Below are 17,715 nucleotides of genomic sequence, written 5' to 3'. Positions count from 1 at the left end.
GGGACCTCAACAAGCCTTATTTTCACTCCTACAGCTCTGCACTAGAGTGACATTCCTCCAGTCAAGGTGCAGCTAGATCAGCTGATCTGAGGCTGAGAGGATGTCACTACAGGCAGAGATATGGTATCTTTCCCTGTCCTAAGAGCAAAGTTTCCAAAGGTCACAGGCAGCAGCAACCTGGACACCAAGGCCCAAGTTTTCCCACTCTTGCTTTATGCCCCTTTGAGCCCATTGCCAACCAGTGCTGTACAGCTGCCATAGACAGTCTGCTCCATTACACCAGGGAAACCCGCCTGGTGCCCTGTCCACTGCCTACCAGTGCACAGGAAGCTCTTTCTTTGCTTAGTCTTACCAGTTCCATCCTGGTCGTAGCTCTTAAATGCACAGATGAGGTCTGATGTGTGAGCAAAGAGCTTTTCCCTGAGCGCGCGAAAGGCTGACTCCTCCACTCTGCTGATCCTAGAAGAAGCAGAAGAGAGCCAGACATTTTAAAAAAGCTCATCGCTTGAGAGCGAGATAAAGAGCATCTGCCCCTGCTGGACCATTCACGCATGCCCTGGACAAACCCTTGTCTCACATGAGTGTAGAGCATTTGTTGCAGGCAAGTTAAAACCAAACTGCAACACCAGCTTACACAAGTTACCCTGCCACGTAGCTTTGGTGTAACTCATCCCAACACGAATCACGGCACTATGACCAGTGCTACAAAACGCCCCACCACCATCCCACATAACTAGTTCAGGACCCTGCTAAAATTGGTTCAGAAGCCTCGCTTGGCCCCAGGAATAGACACACGTGTTATTCCTAATTCACCGACAAAGGTTTGGTTTGTCCGCATTTGTTTCGGTTGTTCAGATGAGATCAGCCACCTATAACATGCTGGATGATCAGCTTCTGAAGTGATCGAGTCAAACTTCTAGATAGTTTGTAAATGGCAAGAGTTCCCTTTTCAATATAAAGTGTAAGACTGGAAATGGACCAAAGATTAAGAGTTTATGATCATCTTCTGCATAACACATAGAACTTCACCCAGTAATTCCTGTACCAAGCACATAACTTCTGTTTGTATTAAAGCACATCTTTTAGAAAGACACCCAGTCTTGATTAATCAAGATCCAAACTTTCTCAAAACGTCAGGAATGTTCATATCTGGGGTTTTGGATTAATCAATCTCAATTCTGGTTTAATCCTAAAGCGGAATTTGATGATCCAAAGTGCATCTCTTAATAGCTTGGCTAACACTATAACAGCCTTGTATTTTTGTGCCATTTCTAACACTAAACTAGAAAGTCTTGCCTTTGTCTCATAGTTAATGTATGGGCTGTCTTGTTAGCTTGATACTGCACAAAATGAGGGATCAGGTCCGGCCCCAGTTTCACATAGGCTCCTCTGTTACTGCCAATCTCGTAATAGTTTGAAGCGGAAAATATGGTCAGTACCTAAATGAAAAAAAAGGACAGTCATTTACAATACACACAGATAATCCACATTTACCAATCGGAGCTCGGATCAAGGAGTATAACTTGTTTGGGGAAAGGAAATTCTAGGAGAATGTTTGGGAAGGGAAGAATGAAAACGATACATGTTCTCTGTGTGCATGGCTAAAGTCACTGGACACCATCCCCAGACTTCCGTCATTTTACTGACTTCTCTTGGCAACATTCTCCTCTCCTACATCTATGAATCCAGACTAACTCTGCTGAAGTCAGTGAAGTCACTCTGGATTTACACTAGTGTATCTCAGAGCAGAATTTGGTCCTGTGTCTGCTCGTTAAACACAGTTGCGGTTTTCAAACCTGGCATCATTGCAAGCAGTTTTGAACAGAACATCTGTTTGGAAGCCCCAGGGGTAATTATGCAACGAAGGAGATAGGATTCCATTTTGCTAAGTACAGCACCTTTCAATGCTTGGTCTGTGTGCAGGGGCAGCGTCTGCGGGTCAGATCCATCTGGAGTGTAATTTAGTTCAAGATTCCCAGGCCAGAAAGTGACTTAAGGTGGAAAGCACGTATCAGTAACTTCAGGGTAAAAACCATACAGGCATTTTGTCCAGTAGTTATCAACAACAGCTATCAACATTAGACTCCAAGAAATTCAGAGTTAAAGCAAAACTCAAAAGAAGCCCAAAGTGATAGTACGGAAATGCACTCCAATACTCTGAACTCTGACCCATTAGCATTGGCCTATCCAGCTACCTTTCGATTGTGGCAGAACTCATAGCCTTCCTGTTTGCACTCATGAGAGCGGATCAGGAACTGCAGACTGTGCTTCTGGAGAATCTTCTCTGTCACATCAGGTCCAAAGTAGCAGCCGCCTCCTCGCACCGTATTCATTTTACAACCCTCCTGAGGCATAGGGTCACTCCACAATATATCTACAATCTGAGAGATCAAACATACATGACGACTCTGTACAGTGGTTGCCGCTGCAATGCCAACATTTACCAACACTGCACACACCAGAGCATCTGAGATTCCACAGGTATCATTTCCTCTAAGCACTGGGGAATACTGAGATATTTCCAATACCATGGTGCGGCAACACACAACCATGCTCTGTATTATTATTATAATAGCCATAACACCTAGGAGCCCATGATGAACCAGAACTCCACTGTGCCAGGCACTGTACATACACAGAACAAGAAGATGGTCTCTGCCCCAAAGAGACAAATAAACTAGCGACAATGTATTAAAGGGAGAAGAAGAGTTCCCAGGACTTTAATTTCCCTCAAAAGTTACATTATTCTTAGTGCGGTCTTCTCTAAGACAAATGAAACAAGGTTGAACTCACCTGCTTCCACTCTTCTTGGCTAGACTCGCTTGTTTCACAGGACTCCAGCTCTGACTTGGTCATGGTGACGGAGCTGACACAGGTGAGCTCCTTGTCCCCTGGAGTCTCATCGAACCCCACCTGCTTGCGGCACTTCTCCAGCTCCTCTTGGACCATCTGCCGGACCCACTGGGAGAGCTCCGCCCTGCTGGCCGAGCTCGCAGCGCTAGCTAGCTCAGACTGGAGGCATGAGCCAAGGAACGAACTGCTCCTCGGAGGATCAACGCCCACAGGGCTCTCGCCATTTATCGCTTTGGAGTCCATGTGTCTACTCTTCTCTTTTCTCTTTTTGCCCCTTAACACAGAAACAAACTGAAAGAAAAGAGAGAGAGGGGTGGGTCTGGGCACCAGACTGGGGGCCAGGAGCTCCCAAGTTCTGACCTTGGCTCCAACACAAACACCACCTTTGTGGCTTTGGCCAAGTCATGCAGCACTCCTGGCCTCAGTTTCCCCCTCTGTCAAATTGGGATTAATCATACTCTCTTACTGGTCTGGCCCTAGCTATTGTGGAGTCCTGTGCAAAGTAGGATGTAACCAAGCTAGTGCTGCTGGGAAGGATGGTCTAGTGGAGACAGGATTCTATTCCCAGCTTTGCCACTGCCTGCTGGGTGACCTTGGGCAAGTCACCCCACCCCCCTGTGCCTCAGTTTCCCCATCTGTAAAATGAGGGCAGTGCCTCACTGTTGAACAGGGGTGATGTGATGATAAAATCCTTACATGCTTATGAGGTACTAAGATCCTATGATCAAGAGATCCATGTCAGTACCCGGACAGAAATCGAACTAGCTGAAAGTGGAAAGGGCTGGCAGCAGGACAAGCAAAAGATACTTGATTTTAGGAAGGTAAAAGGAGAGTTTAGTGATTAAAGGAGGCGGGGGATCAGGGATTCCTGTCATTCCTGGAGGGGATGTGGAAAGCTACAAGGGAGCTTACAGAGAGTTTCAGCAGCTGAGAGTGGGTTGGCTGGGCGTCGGGTTATAGGGAGAGATCTTGTGGGTGTTATCACAGCAGGATCCCTCAGAAGAAAATGTGCCCTCCCCAAACCCCTGCACAGTAGGGAAGTGCGGTGAAGCATGGCACACAGAGAGAAAGTAACCCGCGTAAGGTCACTCCAGAATCTGCCTAGGGCAGAGCCAGGACTAGAACCCCCATTTCCTGAGTCACCCTGTAGTGCCTTACCCACACCAGACCATCCTCAAGCCCAGTGTTGAAAAAGGAATTACAAGCCAGGGGGTGCAGAGCAAGGGGACCAGTGCTACCGAGGGAAACAATCCATGAGCAAGGGGACAGAGTCCTAACCCTTATTACTGACTCCCTTTGGATCACAGAGCCTGCCTCAGCCAATCCATTTAACTACATCAAAATCCATCACAACCCAGGACCGAAACTACGTTCTTCCCACTGAAAAGAAACCCAGAAGCTATTCTATTCTCCTCCCCTTTACATCTAGTGCACACACTCAGTTAAGTCAAATCAGTCCGTTTCAAGCTGGGATCTAAACATGCTTCCACTACAAAGCCATTCTCTGGGTTTTTATTCTCTCTGGCCAGGATACCAGAGATAAACAAGCTCTCACAATCACAAACCAGCGGTGCCTTTGTATTTCAAGGAGTCCACAAAGAAGATGTACCTTGTGCCTTGGGATTTTGGCCAGCAGCACCAGGTCAGTCACGTCAGACACCCCGCCGTGTAGAATCAGGACTTTCTGATCGATTATGGTGGCCAGTGGCAGCCAGCAAAAGACATTCTGGAGCATCTTGAGAATTTTCTTCCCATGCACCTAGAAAGACAAGAGCAGGAAGGAGGAGGTGAAGCACCAGGAAGTGTGTGCCAGACACAGAAAAGAACGTGTGAGATTTCAAAGCAAATCTACCTTGTATTTTTGCATGACCTCCTTCGTGAAACCATAGCTAGATGGAAACAGAAGAGACGATTTTGAGTAGCCATTTAATAACAAGCACAGTACACTCCAATACCCAGCCGCAGTCCACGCCCATACCGTAAATTGACCATGTGGTCCTCGTGGTTTCCGCGGTTCAGATGAACCTCCTTCGGGTACACCAAGAGAAAGGCAAAGAGAATGATCAAGATCTCAATGGACTGTTTGCCTCGGTCCACAAAGTCCCCGTTGAACACATAGGACTTCTCCGGGGAGGGAAGGCCATTCTACACAAACAAGAAATACAGTCAAATGCCACAGGGCGAGAAGGGGACAGACGGCAAATCCCGCCCTCCCTGCGTCCTCCGCACTGCCACCCATACATATATCCATGTTCCAGCTCCTCTGATTCACAGCATCTTTATCATACACAGGTTTCAGAGTAGCAGCTGTGTTAGTCTGGATTCGCAAAAAGAGAAGGAGTACTTGTGGCACCTTAGAGACTAACCAATTTATTTGAGCATAAGCTTTCGTGAGCTACAGCTCACTTCATCGGATTGCATCCGATGAAGTGAGCTGTAGCTCACGAAAGCTTATGCTCAAATAAATTGGTTAGTCTCTAAGGTGCCACAAGTCCTCCTGTTCTTTTTATCATACACGTCAGCAACTAAAAAGAATCAGTACTGTCATCTAGTCATTGTGCCCTATGGTGAAATTCCTGCCCCACTGATGTTAATGACAAAACTCCCCTTGACTTTTCTAAGGCCAGGATTTCACCCAGTATAATGCTAACTGTACTGTAAAGGATTAGGCAGAAGGAAGCTGGTAATTCGATTGGCTGACTCCTCTGGTGATCCAAATGGCTGCAGTTCCATTGACTTCTACAACCATTTACCCCACCTGAGCGTCTTGGCCAGTATCTGCTCTGCAGCCTCCTATCACTTTACATGTAGGGATACAAACAAGTGGTAAGAAAACAGTCAGGTGTTGTCTTCTAGCTTTAAAAAATTGACTATTAACCCTTGGAAAAAATGTACAACTAGAACAATAGCTGTAATAACAGATTTAAACAACAACCAGGGATAAGCTTTTGTTTAGGGAAGCCATTTCCAAACCAACTGAGCTGAACGTGAGAAGGCAGCTTTGAGAGCTTGATGCTGGAGAATACTCCCCACTGCAATCGGTGGGACTGCTCCCATGAGTAAAGGCCGCAGGATGGGCCAGTGTGACTCTTAGCAAAGCACAGTACATACCTTGTAAAATATCAGAAACAAGTCATCCAGCCGGCCATGCAAGTCTCCTAACACATGAAAAGACATTCATTTCAGGGCATGCTTTCCTCCTCCCTGACATTTAACAAAGCAAAGCTGTTCATGCTGTCGCTTAACAAAAGGGACGGCCATTAAATCGCTTTCCATAAATCAAAGCTGCTTTCCGTGTCCCCGGACCCACTAGATGTTGTCGTCAGAAAAAGGGGTCCAAAAGAGGTCGAATCATTAAAAAAATAAAATCTCCACCTAGTCCCACAGAAGCATCTATTACTGTTTGCTGCTACTTACCATGCATTGCACTCCCATCCACATACACAAGTCTCCCATGGGCAATTCCTGTGCCCAGTTACACTAACTAAAGACGCTCTGCCTTTAGTTACTTCTACAGACACTAATGGCAAAACTGGGTCTATTCAATAAAGCAGCTAATTCTTAAGGATGCATCACAAGCCTTGTTCATTCTCCTTAATGATTAACTGGGTTTTATGGTTTGGATTCCCCCGAACTGCTCTCGTGGAGCACCCCCACCCAAGCCCCCTTCCCTTCCACAACTTCTCCTGTTACAGCAGAGCTATAGCAGCCTGAATACTAGCATCACTAGATTCACTGACCACAATGTGCATGGCCAAGTCTCAGGGCAGTTCTATTTATATTCCAGCGGCTGAACTGATCTAAAATAGGGAAAGAATACAGCTGACAAAGCTCCCGATGCTGAGCAAAGCCTAGTCAGTATGGAGACTCAGGCCCTCTAACGGTTAGGTTTGATTTGACTTGAATGCAGCAGGTAAAGGTGAGCTTTGACACCCAACCTGATTTCCCACTGTATACAGAGACACAGCGATACCATTTTGAAGCTACACCATCACAAGTAACAGCACCGGATCCTGCTCTGTTATGCACATACTGGGGTCACACACCTATTACAGAGCAGGATTTGGCCTACACTGTTTTGCATTTAAGAACAATCACCATCCACATGTGTGGCTGCTAGTTCTGGATGTTCGAGGGGGTTTCCCTTTGAGCGCTCTTACCGCAGACAGTGATCTCCTCGCTGTAGCAGGTGGAGACATGGTTGATGTTTGGCAGCTGCATGAGATGTCTCCTGGTCTCGTGCAGGAGTTTTAAGACATAATGAGCGTGGAGCTGCTACTGGGAGAAATCAAGGGAATTAGAGTGGGAAGTTCACCACATGACAGTGTTCAGGGAGCAGAGGCAAACGGGCTTGGGCAAGCTATTAGTATGGTACTTCCAAATGGAAAGGGCCACCTAACACGTTACTGCTAGTAACAAGGTGTCCAGGAGCGGTCCGGGGGAAAGGAGACCTGGACTGTGTACATGGGCCAGCCCAGCTGAGATAGCAGTAGCCAAGTTAGGAAGGACTAGCTGCAATTCTTCTATGTGGGAGTATGCTAGGGGCCAGATTTTGAACAGCGCCTTTCACTGAGAGCAATGGGAGCTGCTGCGGCCTGAACGTGTTTGAAAATCTGGCCTGCCGAGAGACAGCGAGAGTTAGTGTGTTGTGGCACAGGACAAGGGCAGCTGTTTTAGTGGTTACCTGTTACCACCTACAAGCTCCAACAGAGATCAGGACCCTGTTGTGCTAGCATGGTACGTACACCGAAGAGACACTCCCTGCCAGGAAGAGCTTACAAACTAAACAGATAAGACAGACGCAGGCTGAGACAGGAAACAGCAACAGAGAAGGGAAGTGACTCGCCCAAGGTCACATGCCAGTCTGGTGACAGAGCTGGCAATAGAACTCAGGACTCCTGGCTCCCAGTCCAGTGCACTATCCACTAGACCTTGCTGCCTCTCTTCCAGACAGCCACAGCCCAGATATTCCAGGTAGGAAAAGAGTCTCCTCCAGGCGTTTCTTATTTTTAGTCTTCCCCGCAGAAAGTGCGACTTTGCGTTGCCTTGTGTCCAGGTGAAGCACACGTATCGAGGATTTCTTTAATGCTGCTGAACTAAGGGCACATCTTGACGAACAGTTAGTGCGTGGCAAGCTGGGTTGTAAATCCACCTCACACTGCCCTGCTGCGCACTAATTGTCCAAGTGAACCCTGCCTGCTCACCTAGTGAGCACTGACCTACCCCTGTTCCAAAGTGGAGGAGACCAAAGTTCATTATGGGACTTTGAATGTACAGCAGCAGCACCACATGGATACTTAGTGCACAGACGGTTTGTCTAGCCAAGCCTTTGTAGAGACACCAGAGGTCTCTCTCTCTCTCTCTTTTTTTTTTTTTAACAGCACTGTTCTTGAAGGAGAACGTCTCAGAGAACTGCTATTATGCAAGGAGCCACCACCTTGTTAACTGAGCTGGTCGGGAACTGGACTTTCTGTATTACAGGAAATTTGGGGGGTTTTAAATTTGTTTTCATTCTGACTCAGAATGAAAATAAAGCCAGTTAGACATTCTCCAAGATACCCTAAGAGAAGCTAAAATAAAAGAGAAGGGATCAGCGGAACAGCTAGAAGAAAAAGAGAAAATACAAAAAGAGAATCAGGTTTTACAGGAAATGGTAAAGAAACTAACGTTAGAACAAGGTAGGGCCTCTGCCAATCACAACCGCTGAGAATCTATTATTAAATGTCTCCAAACAAAACTGGGGTTTGCCACCTGCCAAGCAACAGCTGTGCTGGCAGGAGAATGGGACCAAGCCCAATACGGCGAGATCCCCGACTGGGAGCGAGAATGGGACCCTAGTGAAGCTTGGAATGGAGATATATGGGATGAGCCCCAGGGATTGGAACCTTTCAAACAAAACCCTATTGCAGCCATACGACGAACTATAGTCACAACCCCCGCAGAGGGAGGGGGAAATACAACTATCACCACTGTCCCTGTATCAGCCACTGACCTAAAAGCCATGGCTGATCGTCCGGGACCCGTTAAAAAGGACAGTTTCTCCAGATGCTGTTCTAATGCGTTTTTGCTCGCCAGAAGGGAAGAGCTGAACGCCACTGAAGTCTGCCGCTTGGTGGGCGGCTGCACGGCTTCAGAGATTCGGAGGGTCCTAGACAGGATTAGAGTCGACGAGAACAGCAACATATTGACTGTAATGGGACTTTTTGGAGAGCAAATAGGCAGGCACAATTTCATAGCACAAGCCGTAGCCACAACCCAAGAGCCCCTTGAAGACCCCCAGAATTATTTAACCCGATGGGGTCTGATGCAGATAATGGCTGGCTTAACACCGTTGGGCAACGCCACAGCACTGGATACAGTGGCATTCAGTGTACAATCCTTAAGAGACTGCTGCTTCCCTAACCCCCTACTACTCCGGGAGACTTGGAATTTGGCAAGAGGGTGGCCCAGCTACCCTAGGGGAACTAAGAGGCTTGGTCCAACAAATAACTACCCATTCGGGACCACAGCCCACTATAAAAAAAAAGAAAGTGCTGCCTAGGTAGCTGCATTAGAACCAGCAGTTACATACACCAATGAGCGCATCACAAAGGGAATCACGGGGTCCTGAGGAAGATATACTAGAGGACAATCCCGTGGATGGGGAAACTGGGGGCGACAAGGAGATCGGTTATATCCAGACCTGCGGTAATATCAGACAGCTTCCTCCCAGCAATCAAATGAAGGACGTGGGCACACGGAAAATGAGGTTCGCCGGACAGGGCAAACCGAGAACAGTGGAACAGGGCCCCTACACTAGAACTAGTCATGGAAGCCATGAGGTTGAAAACCCCACCAAAAGAGGTGGCTAGCGTAACTCCTAGTGCACCACGCCCTCCTTCCTCACTGTAATGCTTCCCGGACCCACTCCCTTTTCCGGGGCAAGAATAGAGGGGCCCTCTGAATGAGGAAACCCCCCAACCCCCGTAGGGGCACAGAGATGGAGGTTCATAGGCACGATCTCCTGGGATCCCAGGGGATGACCACATCCACCTATGTTCAGCAGGGTGGATGTACCCCTACACTAGCTGTAATAGATACAGGAGTTGCTGTATCCTTAATCAAAACAACCCCAAAAGCAGAAAAAAAAGATTAAAACAGGTAGCTTTGAAATCCTTTCAAGGGAAACCTAGTCTCGGGTGAGAATGGACCCAAGTCCCCTTTTCGGTGCAAGGGTTTGAGACATTAGGGGATTTGATCCAAACTCCTGATATGGTTGATGAAATTATTCTGGGATCTGACTGGCTGTTCAAAAACAATGGGGTGATTAATATGCCTAGAGGTACTCTTTGGAAGTTAGAAATTTCCCTCAGTATGGACTCAAAAGAAAACAGATTGCGGTAAAATGAATGCTTGTGTTAAGATTGTTGGGGAATGTGTGCCTCCCCAAAAACAAAACTCCTACCCGAGAGAGGCAGAGGCGCGATTGGTGCAAACCATCCAAGAATTAGAACAACAGGGGGTCATTCGAAAAATGAATTCATGCTTTAACTCCCCTGTGTGGCCGTTGCTAAAGGCAGACGGTCAATCCTGGCGTCTAACAATTGATTATGGAAGAATCAATAAGGGAGTCATTCCTATGGTCCCTATTGTGACTGATATGACACAGGTCAAGCAAAAAGTGCTAGCCACATCTAAATATTTCTCAGTTATTGATCTGGCCAACTGTTTCATTGCCATACCCCTACACCCGGGCTCACAAGATGGGTTTGTCTTTACAATAAAGGAGCAACAATGGACCTTTTGTCGGTTGCCCCAGCGATATCACAACAGCCTGGCTATTGCCCATTGGCACGTTGTGGCTATGCTAGACCAGTTGAGTCCACAAGAAAGGTCTTTTGTGTTTTCATATGTAGATGATATTTTGATATTTGGGGAAACTGAGGTGCAAACTCAAACACTAACGGAAAAAGTTTTGGCACTAATTCAGGAAACAGGGTTCAAAGTATCCTCAGACAAGGCTTGCTCAGTTGATGCCACCTCAGGTTACATACCTGGGCATAGTCATTGAACAAGAAGGGAGACAAGTAGATCAGAGGAAGGTAAGGGCACTGGTGGAAATGCCGGCCCCTACCGACACCCACTCTTTTAAGAGTTCTGCTAGGAAGATTCAATTTTCTTAGACCACACATTTATAAATATGCTGAAATAACTCACCCATTGTGGAAACTGCTAAAGAAAAAGACAAAATGGGAATGGGGAAAAGAGCAGGACTCCGCTTTGAGCCTGCTAGAACCGAAGGCTCTCACAGCCCCAGCCCTGCGTTTCCCTGATGAATCACAGCCTTCTGTTATTCGTTTGACAGCCAATAACATGCCCTTGGCTGCCGCACTATTACAAAACAACTAAGAGGGAAAGCTAGTGCCGGTAGCATATGAATCCTGGAAATTACAAGGAGCAGAAATAAATTTTGACCCCTGTGAATGAGAGTGTCTAGCAGCCGTCAGAGCAGTACAATCTTTTGAGCCCCTCACAGGAACGACCCCTATTACTATCCAAAGCACCCACACTCCTCTCAAGTACATTTTGTCATGGAGATTGATGGGAGGTAAAGTCTCAAACACCCAAATGGCCCAGTGGACGCTTATTTTAGTTAATAGAGGGGTGACCACAGAAACGGTATCCAAGCCAGACATGCTAACATGCCCTAATTGAAAAAGGGAACCAATATGAATGTCCAGAGGTCACTCTGGAGCAAAGAATTGCCTTGGTAGAGGCACCCACACTGGAAGAATTAGATCCCGTGAGTAAAGAAAAGCACGTCTGGCTTACTGACGGGAGTGCAATGGTAGTAAAAGGGAAAAGATGTGTAAAATACTCTGCCATTAAGTTAGAAGAGGAATCAGAGTAGCAGCCGTGTTAGTCTGTATCCGCAAAAAGAAAAGGACGACTTGTGGCACCTTAGAGACTAACCAATTTATTTGAGCATAAGCTTTTGTGAGCTATAGCTCACTTCATTGGATGCATTCAGTGGAAAATACAGTGGGGAGATTTATATACACAGAGAACATGAAACATTGGGTGTTACCATACACACTGTAACAAGAGTGATCAGGTAAGGTGAGCTATCAGGGACATTTAGACAATGGATTGTTTCAGCATACCGAGCTCCATGCAATTTATCAGGTTTTAAGGCAATATGAAAATTCCCCATGGCCCATGTATATTTATGCTGACAGTGATTTTTGAATTAAGGGGATACAGTTCTGGATACATGATTGGTATAGGAACGGGTAGAAAGCAGCAGATGGAAAGGATATTGCATATTCAGAGGAATGGAAATGGATTTACCAGTGGGTAACAAAGAACCCTAAACAGTTAAAGGTGCGACATGTAAAGGCACACAGTAAAGGAACGGGTATGGAGGCCACCTGGAATAATAGGGTAGATATAATAGCCCGACAACACGACTCAGCAGTTGTAACCAAAGGTCAGAAAAGGAATGTCTGTGCTGACACATCTGAGCCAACAGATGGCACTACAGACCGCCCTAACTGAGTTCCAGGAAAAACAGAAAGACGGGAGTTACTTAATGTAACCCATCAGTTTATGCATGAATGAGCAGAAGGTTAAAGCAAGCAGCAGAATGGGAGTGTGTGGAAGATGATGTTAAAACATGGGTGCGAAATTGTGTGCTATGTGCTCAGGACAAGGCTCATCCTCTGCACTGGCAACCCAGGATGCAGCAACGAAGGCTCGGGCCGTGGCACAGGGTTCAAATTGATTTTATTGACAAATTGCCAAGGAGGAAGGAAGGATTCCAGTACTTATTGGTAATAACGGATTCCTTTTCAGGATGGGTGGAGGCATTTCCCACTAAAAATAACAGCACCAGGGTGGTGGCCAAAAAGTTGTTTAATGAGGTAGTATGTAGATATGGCACCCCTGAAATGATAGATTCTGACAGTGGGGGAGCCTTTGTAGGAGAAATCTTTACAACAATGATACAAGCCTTGGGAACTAAACAAAAGCTCCATATACCATATTGGCCTCAGTCCTCAGGCCAAGTCGAGTGCATGAACCGCACCGCACTATTAAGGAAGGTTTTAGAGTAGCAGCCGTGTTAGTCTGTATCCCCCCCAAAAAAGAAAAGGAGGACTTGTGGCACCTTAGAGACTAACAAATTTATTTGAGTATCAGCTTTCGTGAGCTACAGCTACATAGGCTCAAGAAAGCTTATGCTCAAATAAATTTGTTAGTCTCTAAGGTGCCACAAGTCCTCCCTTTCTTTTTTTTTTTTTTTTTTTTTTACTATTAAGGAAGCACTGCAGAAGGTAGTAAATCACACAGGAAAAGACTGGCCGGACAAACAGCCTCTGATTTTGGCTGCCATCCGCAGCAGTAATAGACTAAGGACAAAAATTCAACCCTTTCAAATTCTGTTTGGACATCCAATGGGCCTAATGATTGATCCTAGTTACCTAGTACAAGGTCAAGAAGAGAGCTCTAATATAACTCAGCATGATTATTTTCAATGGCTCAAACAGTTACAAGAAGATAAAACCACCCTCCAGTATAGGGTTAATCAGGCCATCAGACACATGAACAACAAAATTCAGAAACAGAGGCCCACAAAGGCAGCCCTGTGGGAAACGGGACCAAGTCATGTACCTTAAAATGGGGAAAAGGGGTCACTCACTGGAATGAGAATGGATAGGCCCTTACTCCATAGTGGACTGCCTTCGCCCATTGGTATACCGCATTGAAAAAGATGGAAAACTGAAATGGGTCCATGTTTCACAAATTAAACTGTTTACATAAATAATTATGTTTGAATTCTTTGCAGAAAAGAACATCCCGGAACCTTAGCACGAGGTGCTGCTTAACCATCAGAATTTTAATCCACAGAAAATGAGACTCCAGTGTAAGGTCTGGCTTTACCTGCTTCTGGGAACTTTTAGTGCCCAGATAATTAGAGCAATCATGGGAGAAGATGCAGCCCTGCTCATAAACCAATCTTTAAGGAATAATTCCCTCCCTGCCAACCAATCATGGATTCCTACCTGTGATCCTCAAGGAATGGTATGATAAAAACACTAGCCAACTCTTAAAACCCTAAGGAAATACCTATGTATAATCTCTGGGAAGGGGAAGTGGGATTTAAGGTTTACCTTATAAACACCACAGGAATACCAAATCACTGGGAAATAGGGATTAAAATAGAAGGTCCTTATGGGGATAACAACTGGCATTCCAGCTACCCACGATTACCATATCAATGAGATAAGCCTGTTAAGACAGGGACAATACTAAGAGTTATTGTGGGATACTGTCCAATACCCCGTAGTAAACTGAGCCTATGGTTCCCGGACACACGCATCAGAACCTGGACCAGGGACTATGCCTTTGAAAGAGGTACCCCGATTAAGATAAAGAAACCAGAATTGTTTGTGACTCAGTGTGATCCAGTAAAAGTCTTGTTAAATCCACAATTAGTAAAAATGAAAATTGGTATGGATTGGACTCAGCTGAACGTGTTTAAATTGGAACCCAAATGTTCACCCTACTCCCTTCCTATTCTAAAGGCCTGGATAAAAACACATCAACACCCCAATGGCTGAGCAAAACGAGATGTCGTAGACACCATATTAGGAGGAGGTGGTTTTGGAGCAGGAATTATTAATACTGTAGACCTGGAGATAACTAAGAATAAGTTAAGTTCCTTGCCACAACTGCAAGATAGTCTCATTCACAAGCAGGCAGATATGACTGTGGACTTGGTACAAATAGGCCTGGGAAACCTAAAAGCAACATGGAATATGTGGGGGTGGTTGACCACCACCTCCCGGCTGCTGTATAAACAACAAATAGAAGTAGGGAATAAAACTGCCTTGGCCATAGGATGTACTGAGATGCAAATTCTTAGTTTAGCATCACTTGAACATGAACTATTTTGGGTAATATCTGGGAATGTACAGGTATTAACGCATCTTTTAAAACAATGGAAGAGGTCCTTGTTTGACACCTACAAACATGAACGGATGCAATATGTTTCCAGCACGGTTAAGTCTGATTTGTTATTAGGTGAAATTATTGTAAAAATTGCTCACGCACAGTCTGTGGAGACAGAAATATAGAAAGTGAGCCCGCTCCCAAAATTGACAATGGGATCCTTTTGGCTACCCCAGGTTATGTGTCAGTGGGCTGGGAAAGAGAAGTAATTTTTGGACACCCGAGGGTGTATGGAGTGGAGCCCTCAGAAATGGGTGTGCTTGTCCCTACCTGTCACCACAGAACCATGCAGCAAGGACACATGCTTGGGAACATGCGTATGGGACAAACTAGAAAACGTGGCGTGTTTTATACAACAAATAATGTGTATGTGTTACATCCTGGGAAACAGTATTCTGGGAGGATGCAAGTATTAGCCAACCCTCAGGGAATGAATGTAGACGTAATGCCCATATATTATATACTAGCCCAATATATATAATGCCCATATATTATATACTATAATCATACGTACTATTTACCAAAGATAGAAGCAGCACAGAGCACTATAACTGCCGCTCCGGTTAATTTCTCTGTTACCCTTGGCCTGGATTGGCACGATCTAACTGATTGCTTGTTGTCAGAAACAAAGGTGACTCCGTTTTTACAGTAAACACAGAGGGATATAGGGAAGCGTGTCATTCAAATATTACATGCAAATGGAGAAATGCTAAAAATTGCTAGGTCTGAAAAAGAACTGACAGGCTATCACCGGTAAAATGTTTTTACTGGCTGGTCCCTGACTTCTAAGGGCATATGGTCTGTTTCACCCATTACTAGTTGTGTTAATATTGTCCTGTGTTTGCTTGCTAGGAATATGTTGTATGTGCTGTTGGACAAAAAGAATGTTTTTTAAATTACAACCACAAGCTCAAATTGACTCTCAGTATATTGCTATGAAACAGTTGTATAAAATATGACTCACTCAAGAATTATTCTTGAGAGGTCAAAAGGGGGACATGTAGTAGTAGGATTTTATGTTTGTATTTTGTATAATTTAGAATGAAGGACAAAGATTAATAATGTAGTATGTATTAAATGTACTGATGTATGATTTGACCATATCCTGCCAGCCAGCTTTTTGACTAGCAGAAAAGAATGGCCTAATGGGCCATTGGTAGAGATGCATCAGCCAGAATCAGTGTCTGGGCTGATTTCAAGGCAGTAACTGGCCTTTGAGGGTCACCAATTTGTTGTAAGTTTAGCATTTTAAAATAAGAAAAAGAATGCAATGATTGTTTTTCTTTTGCATTGCAACTTGATGTTCCTGTTCAAAATGTTCTGTGTAAATTAATTCTGGTGTTGTGTGTGAATGAGGAATGGGTGTTAAGAGAGAAATGTGAAGGCCATCACCGAACCAGATATTCTAGGGAGGAACCGAAGACAGATGCAAGGGCGCCAGGAGGCTGCAACACACCCCAACCGAAATGTCAGAGGAGGGCAGATTGACGACTCTAAAGATAAGACAGGCACCTATCAACGGTGACAATATAGCTTTGATCAAAACCAGCAAGGGGTAACTCCCTGAGAGACTTGATGAAAGAATAAGACAAAGGATGAGAAGGACAATTTAGGAAAATGAGCACTCGTCAAACAACAATTTATTACAGCATGACGGCGCAAAACTCATTGGTCCCAATGAAAAAAAATCACTATATAATCAGGGGCCTTGCCATGAAACTTTGGTTTTGTCCTGCCAAGACTTCCCCAGAGCATTGTATCACGACCAACGGAACCCAGCTCCTCCCTATCAGTGATCAACGAAGCTGGCCACTAGATTGATCCGGACTCTAGACTGGTAACTATAACATCGACTGGCGGGACAGTGTGTGTGTGTGTGTGGGGGGGGGGGTGACTGAAAGCATATGCTAATTCTTGTATCTTCAATAAACATGGCATATTGCCTTCCCCCTGAAAAAGATCCTGGGTGCTTCTTATAAGCATAACAGCTTCCATCTTCCAGCCAAGGGGAATGGATTTCCCTTCAAAGCTGCTCCTAGATCAGTTGACAGAGGGCTTCACTGGTAAACAGATGCTCACCTCCCCGTTCAAACAGGGATAAATATGTAAGGCCAAAGTCTCTACAGGTGTCAATGGATCCAACTCTATTGATTTTAACTGAGCAGTGCCCATTTACACCCGTCAAAAATTTGAACGTAAGAATATAAGGACGGCCATACTGGGTCAGACCAATGGTCCATCTAGCCCAGTATCATGTCTATGACAGTGGCCAGTATCAGGGCTTCAAGGGGAGGGTAAACAACAGAGCAATTTTGGAGAGATCCACCCAGTCTTTTCTCACCTTCTGGCAGTCAGAGGTTTCGGGTCACCCTGAGCATGGGGTTACATCCTTGTCTATCTTGGCCGATAGCCACTGATGATCCATGAACTTAGACTGATTATTTTTTTATCCCAATTATACTTTTGGCCATCACAACCTCCCATGGCAACGGGTTCTACACTTGTATGCGCTGTGAAAAGGTAATTCCTCTTGTTTGTATTATATCGGCTGCCTATTAATTTCATTGGGTACCCCCTGGTTTCTGTACTCTGAAAGGGTAAATAACACTTGTTATTTTTCCACACCAATCATGATTTTATAGACCTCTAACATATCCCCCGTTAGCCATCTCCTTTCCAAGCTGAGCGGCTCTAATCTATTTCATCTCTCCTTAATTGGAAGCTGCTCCATACCCTTAATCATTTTTGTTGCCCTTCTCTGAACCTTTCACTTCCACTACATCCTTTTTGAGCTGGGGTGACCAAAACTGGACACAGTACTCCAGAAGTCGGTGCACCATGGATTTATATAGTGGCAATGTGATATTTTCT

At 45.3% G+C, this 17,715-nt stretch overlaps 1 protein-coding gene across 6 annotated transcripts in view; it reads right to left on the bottom strand.

Moving 5' to 3' along the window:
- PPEF2 (protein phosphatase with EF-hand domain 2) overlaps nucleotides 1-17,715 on the bottom strand; it is a 39,276-nt gene that overhangs the window by 5,250 nt on the left and 16,311 nt on the right. For 4 of the 6 annotated variants that reach the window (XM_073340420.1, XM_073340418.1, XM_073340422.1 and 1 more), the window contains 9 exons: nucleotides 7,014-7,128; nucleotides 5,965-6,011; nucleotides 4,832-4,998; nucleotides 4,706-4,742; nucleotides 4,463-4,612; nucleotides 2,794-3,144; nucleotides 2,196-2,381; nucleotides 1,297-1,439; nucleotides 353-459 (listed from right to left, as the gene is read on the bottom strand). In XM_073340420.1, coding sequence (XP_073196521.1) covers nucleotides 353-459; nucleotides 1,297-1,439; nucleotides 2,196-2,381; nucleotides 2,794-3,144; nucleotides 4,463-4,612; nucleotides 4,706-4,742; nucleotides 4,832-4,998; nucleotides 5,965-6,011; nucleotides 7,014-7,128 — 1,303 coding nt within the window. The remainder of the gene's footprint in view (nucleotides 1-352; nucleotides 460-1,296; nucleotides 1,440-2,195; nucleotides 2,382-2,793; nucleotides 3,145-4,462; nucleotides 4,613-4,705; nucleotides 4,743-4,831; nucleotides 4,999-5,964; nucleotides 6,012-7,013; nucleotides 7,129-17,715) is intronic. The other 2 variants (XM_073340421.1, XM_073340423.1) reach the window with 2 other exon arrangements.

This window comes from Lepidochelys kempii, chromosome 4 (genome assembly GCF_965140265.1).
Source record: "Lepidochelys kempii isolate rLepKem1 chromosome 4, rLepKem1.hap2, whole genome shotgun sequence".
NCBI classification, from domain to species: Eukaryota; Metazoa; Chordata; order Testudines; family Cheloniidae; genus Lepidochelys; species Lepidochelys kempii.
The sequence above is the reverse complement of the archived record's forward strand: the minus strand, read 5'-3'. Positions and strand labels throughout refer to the sequence as shown.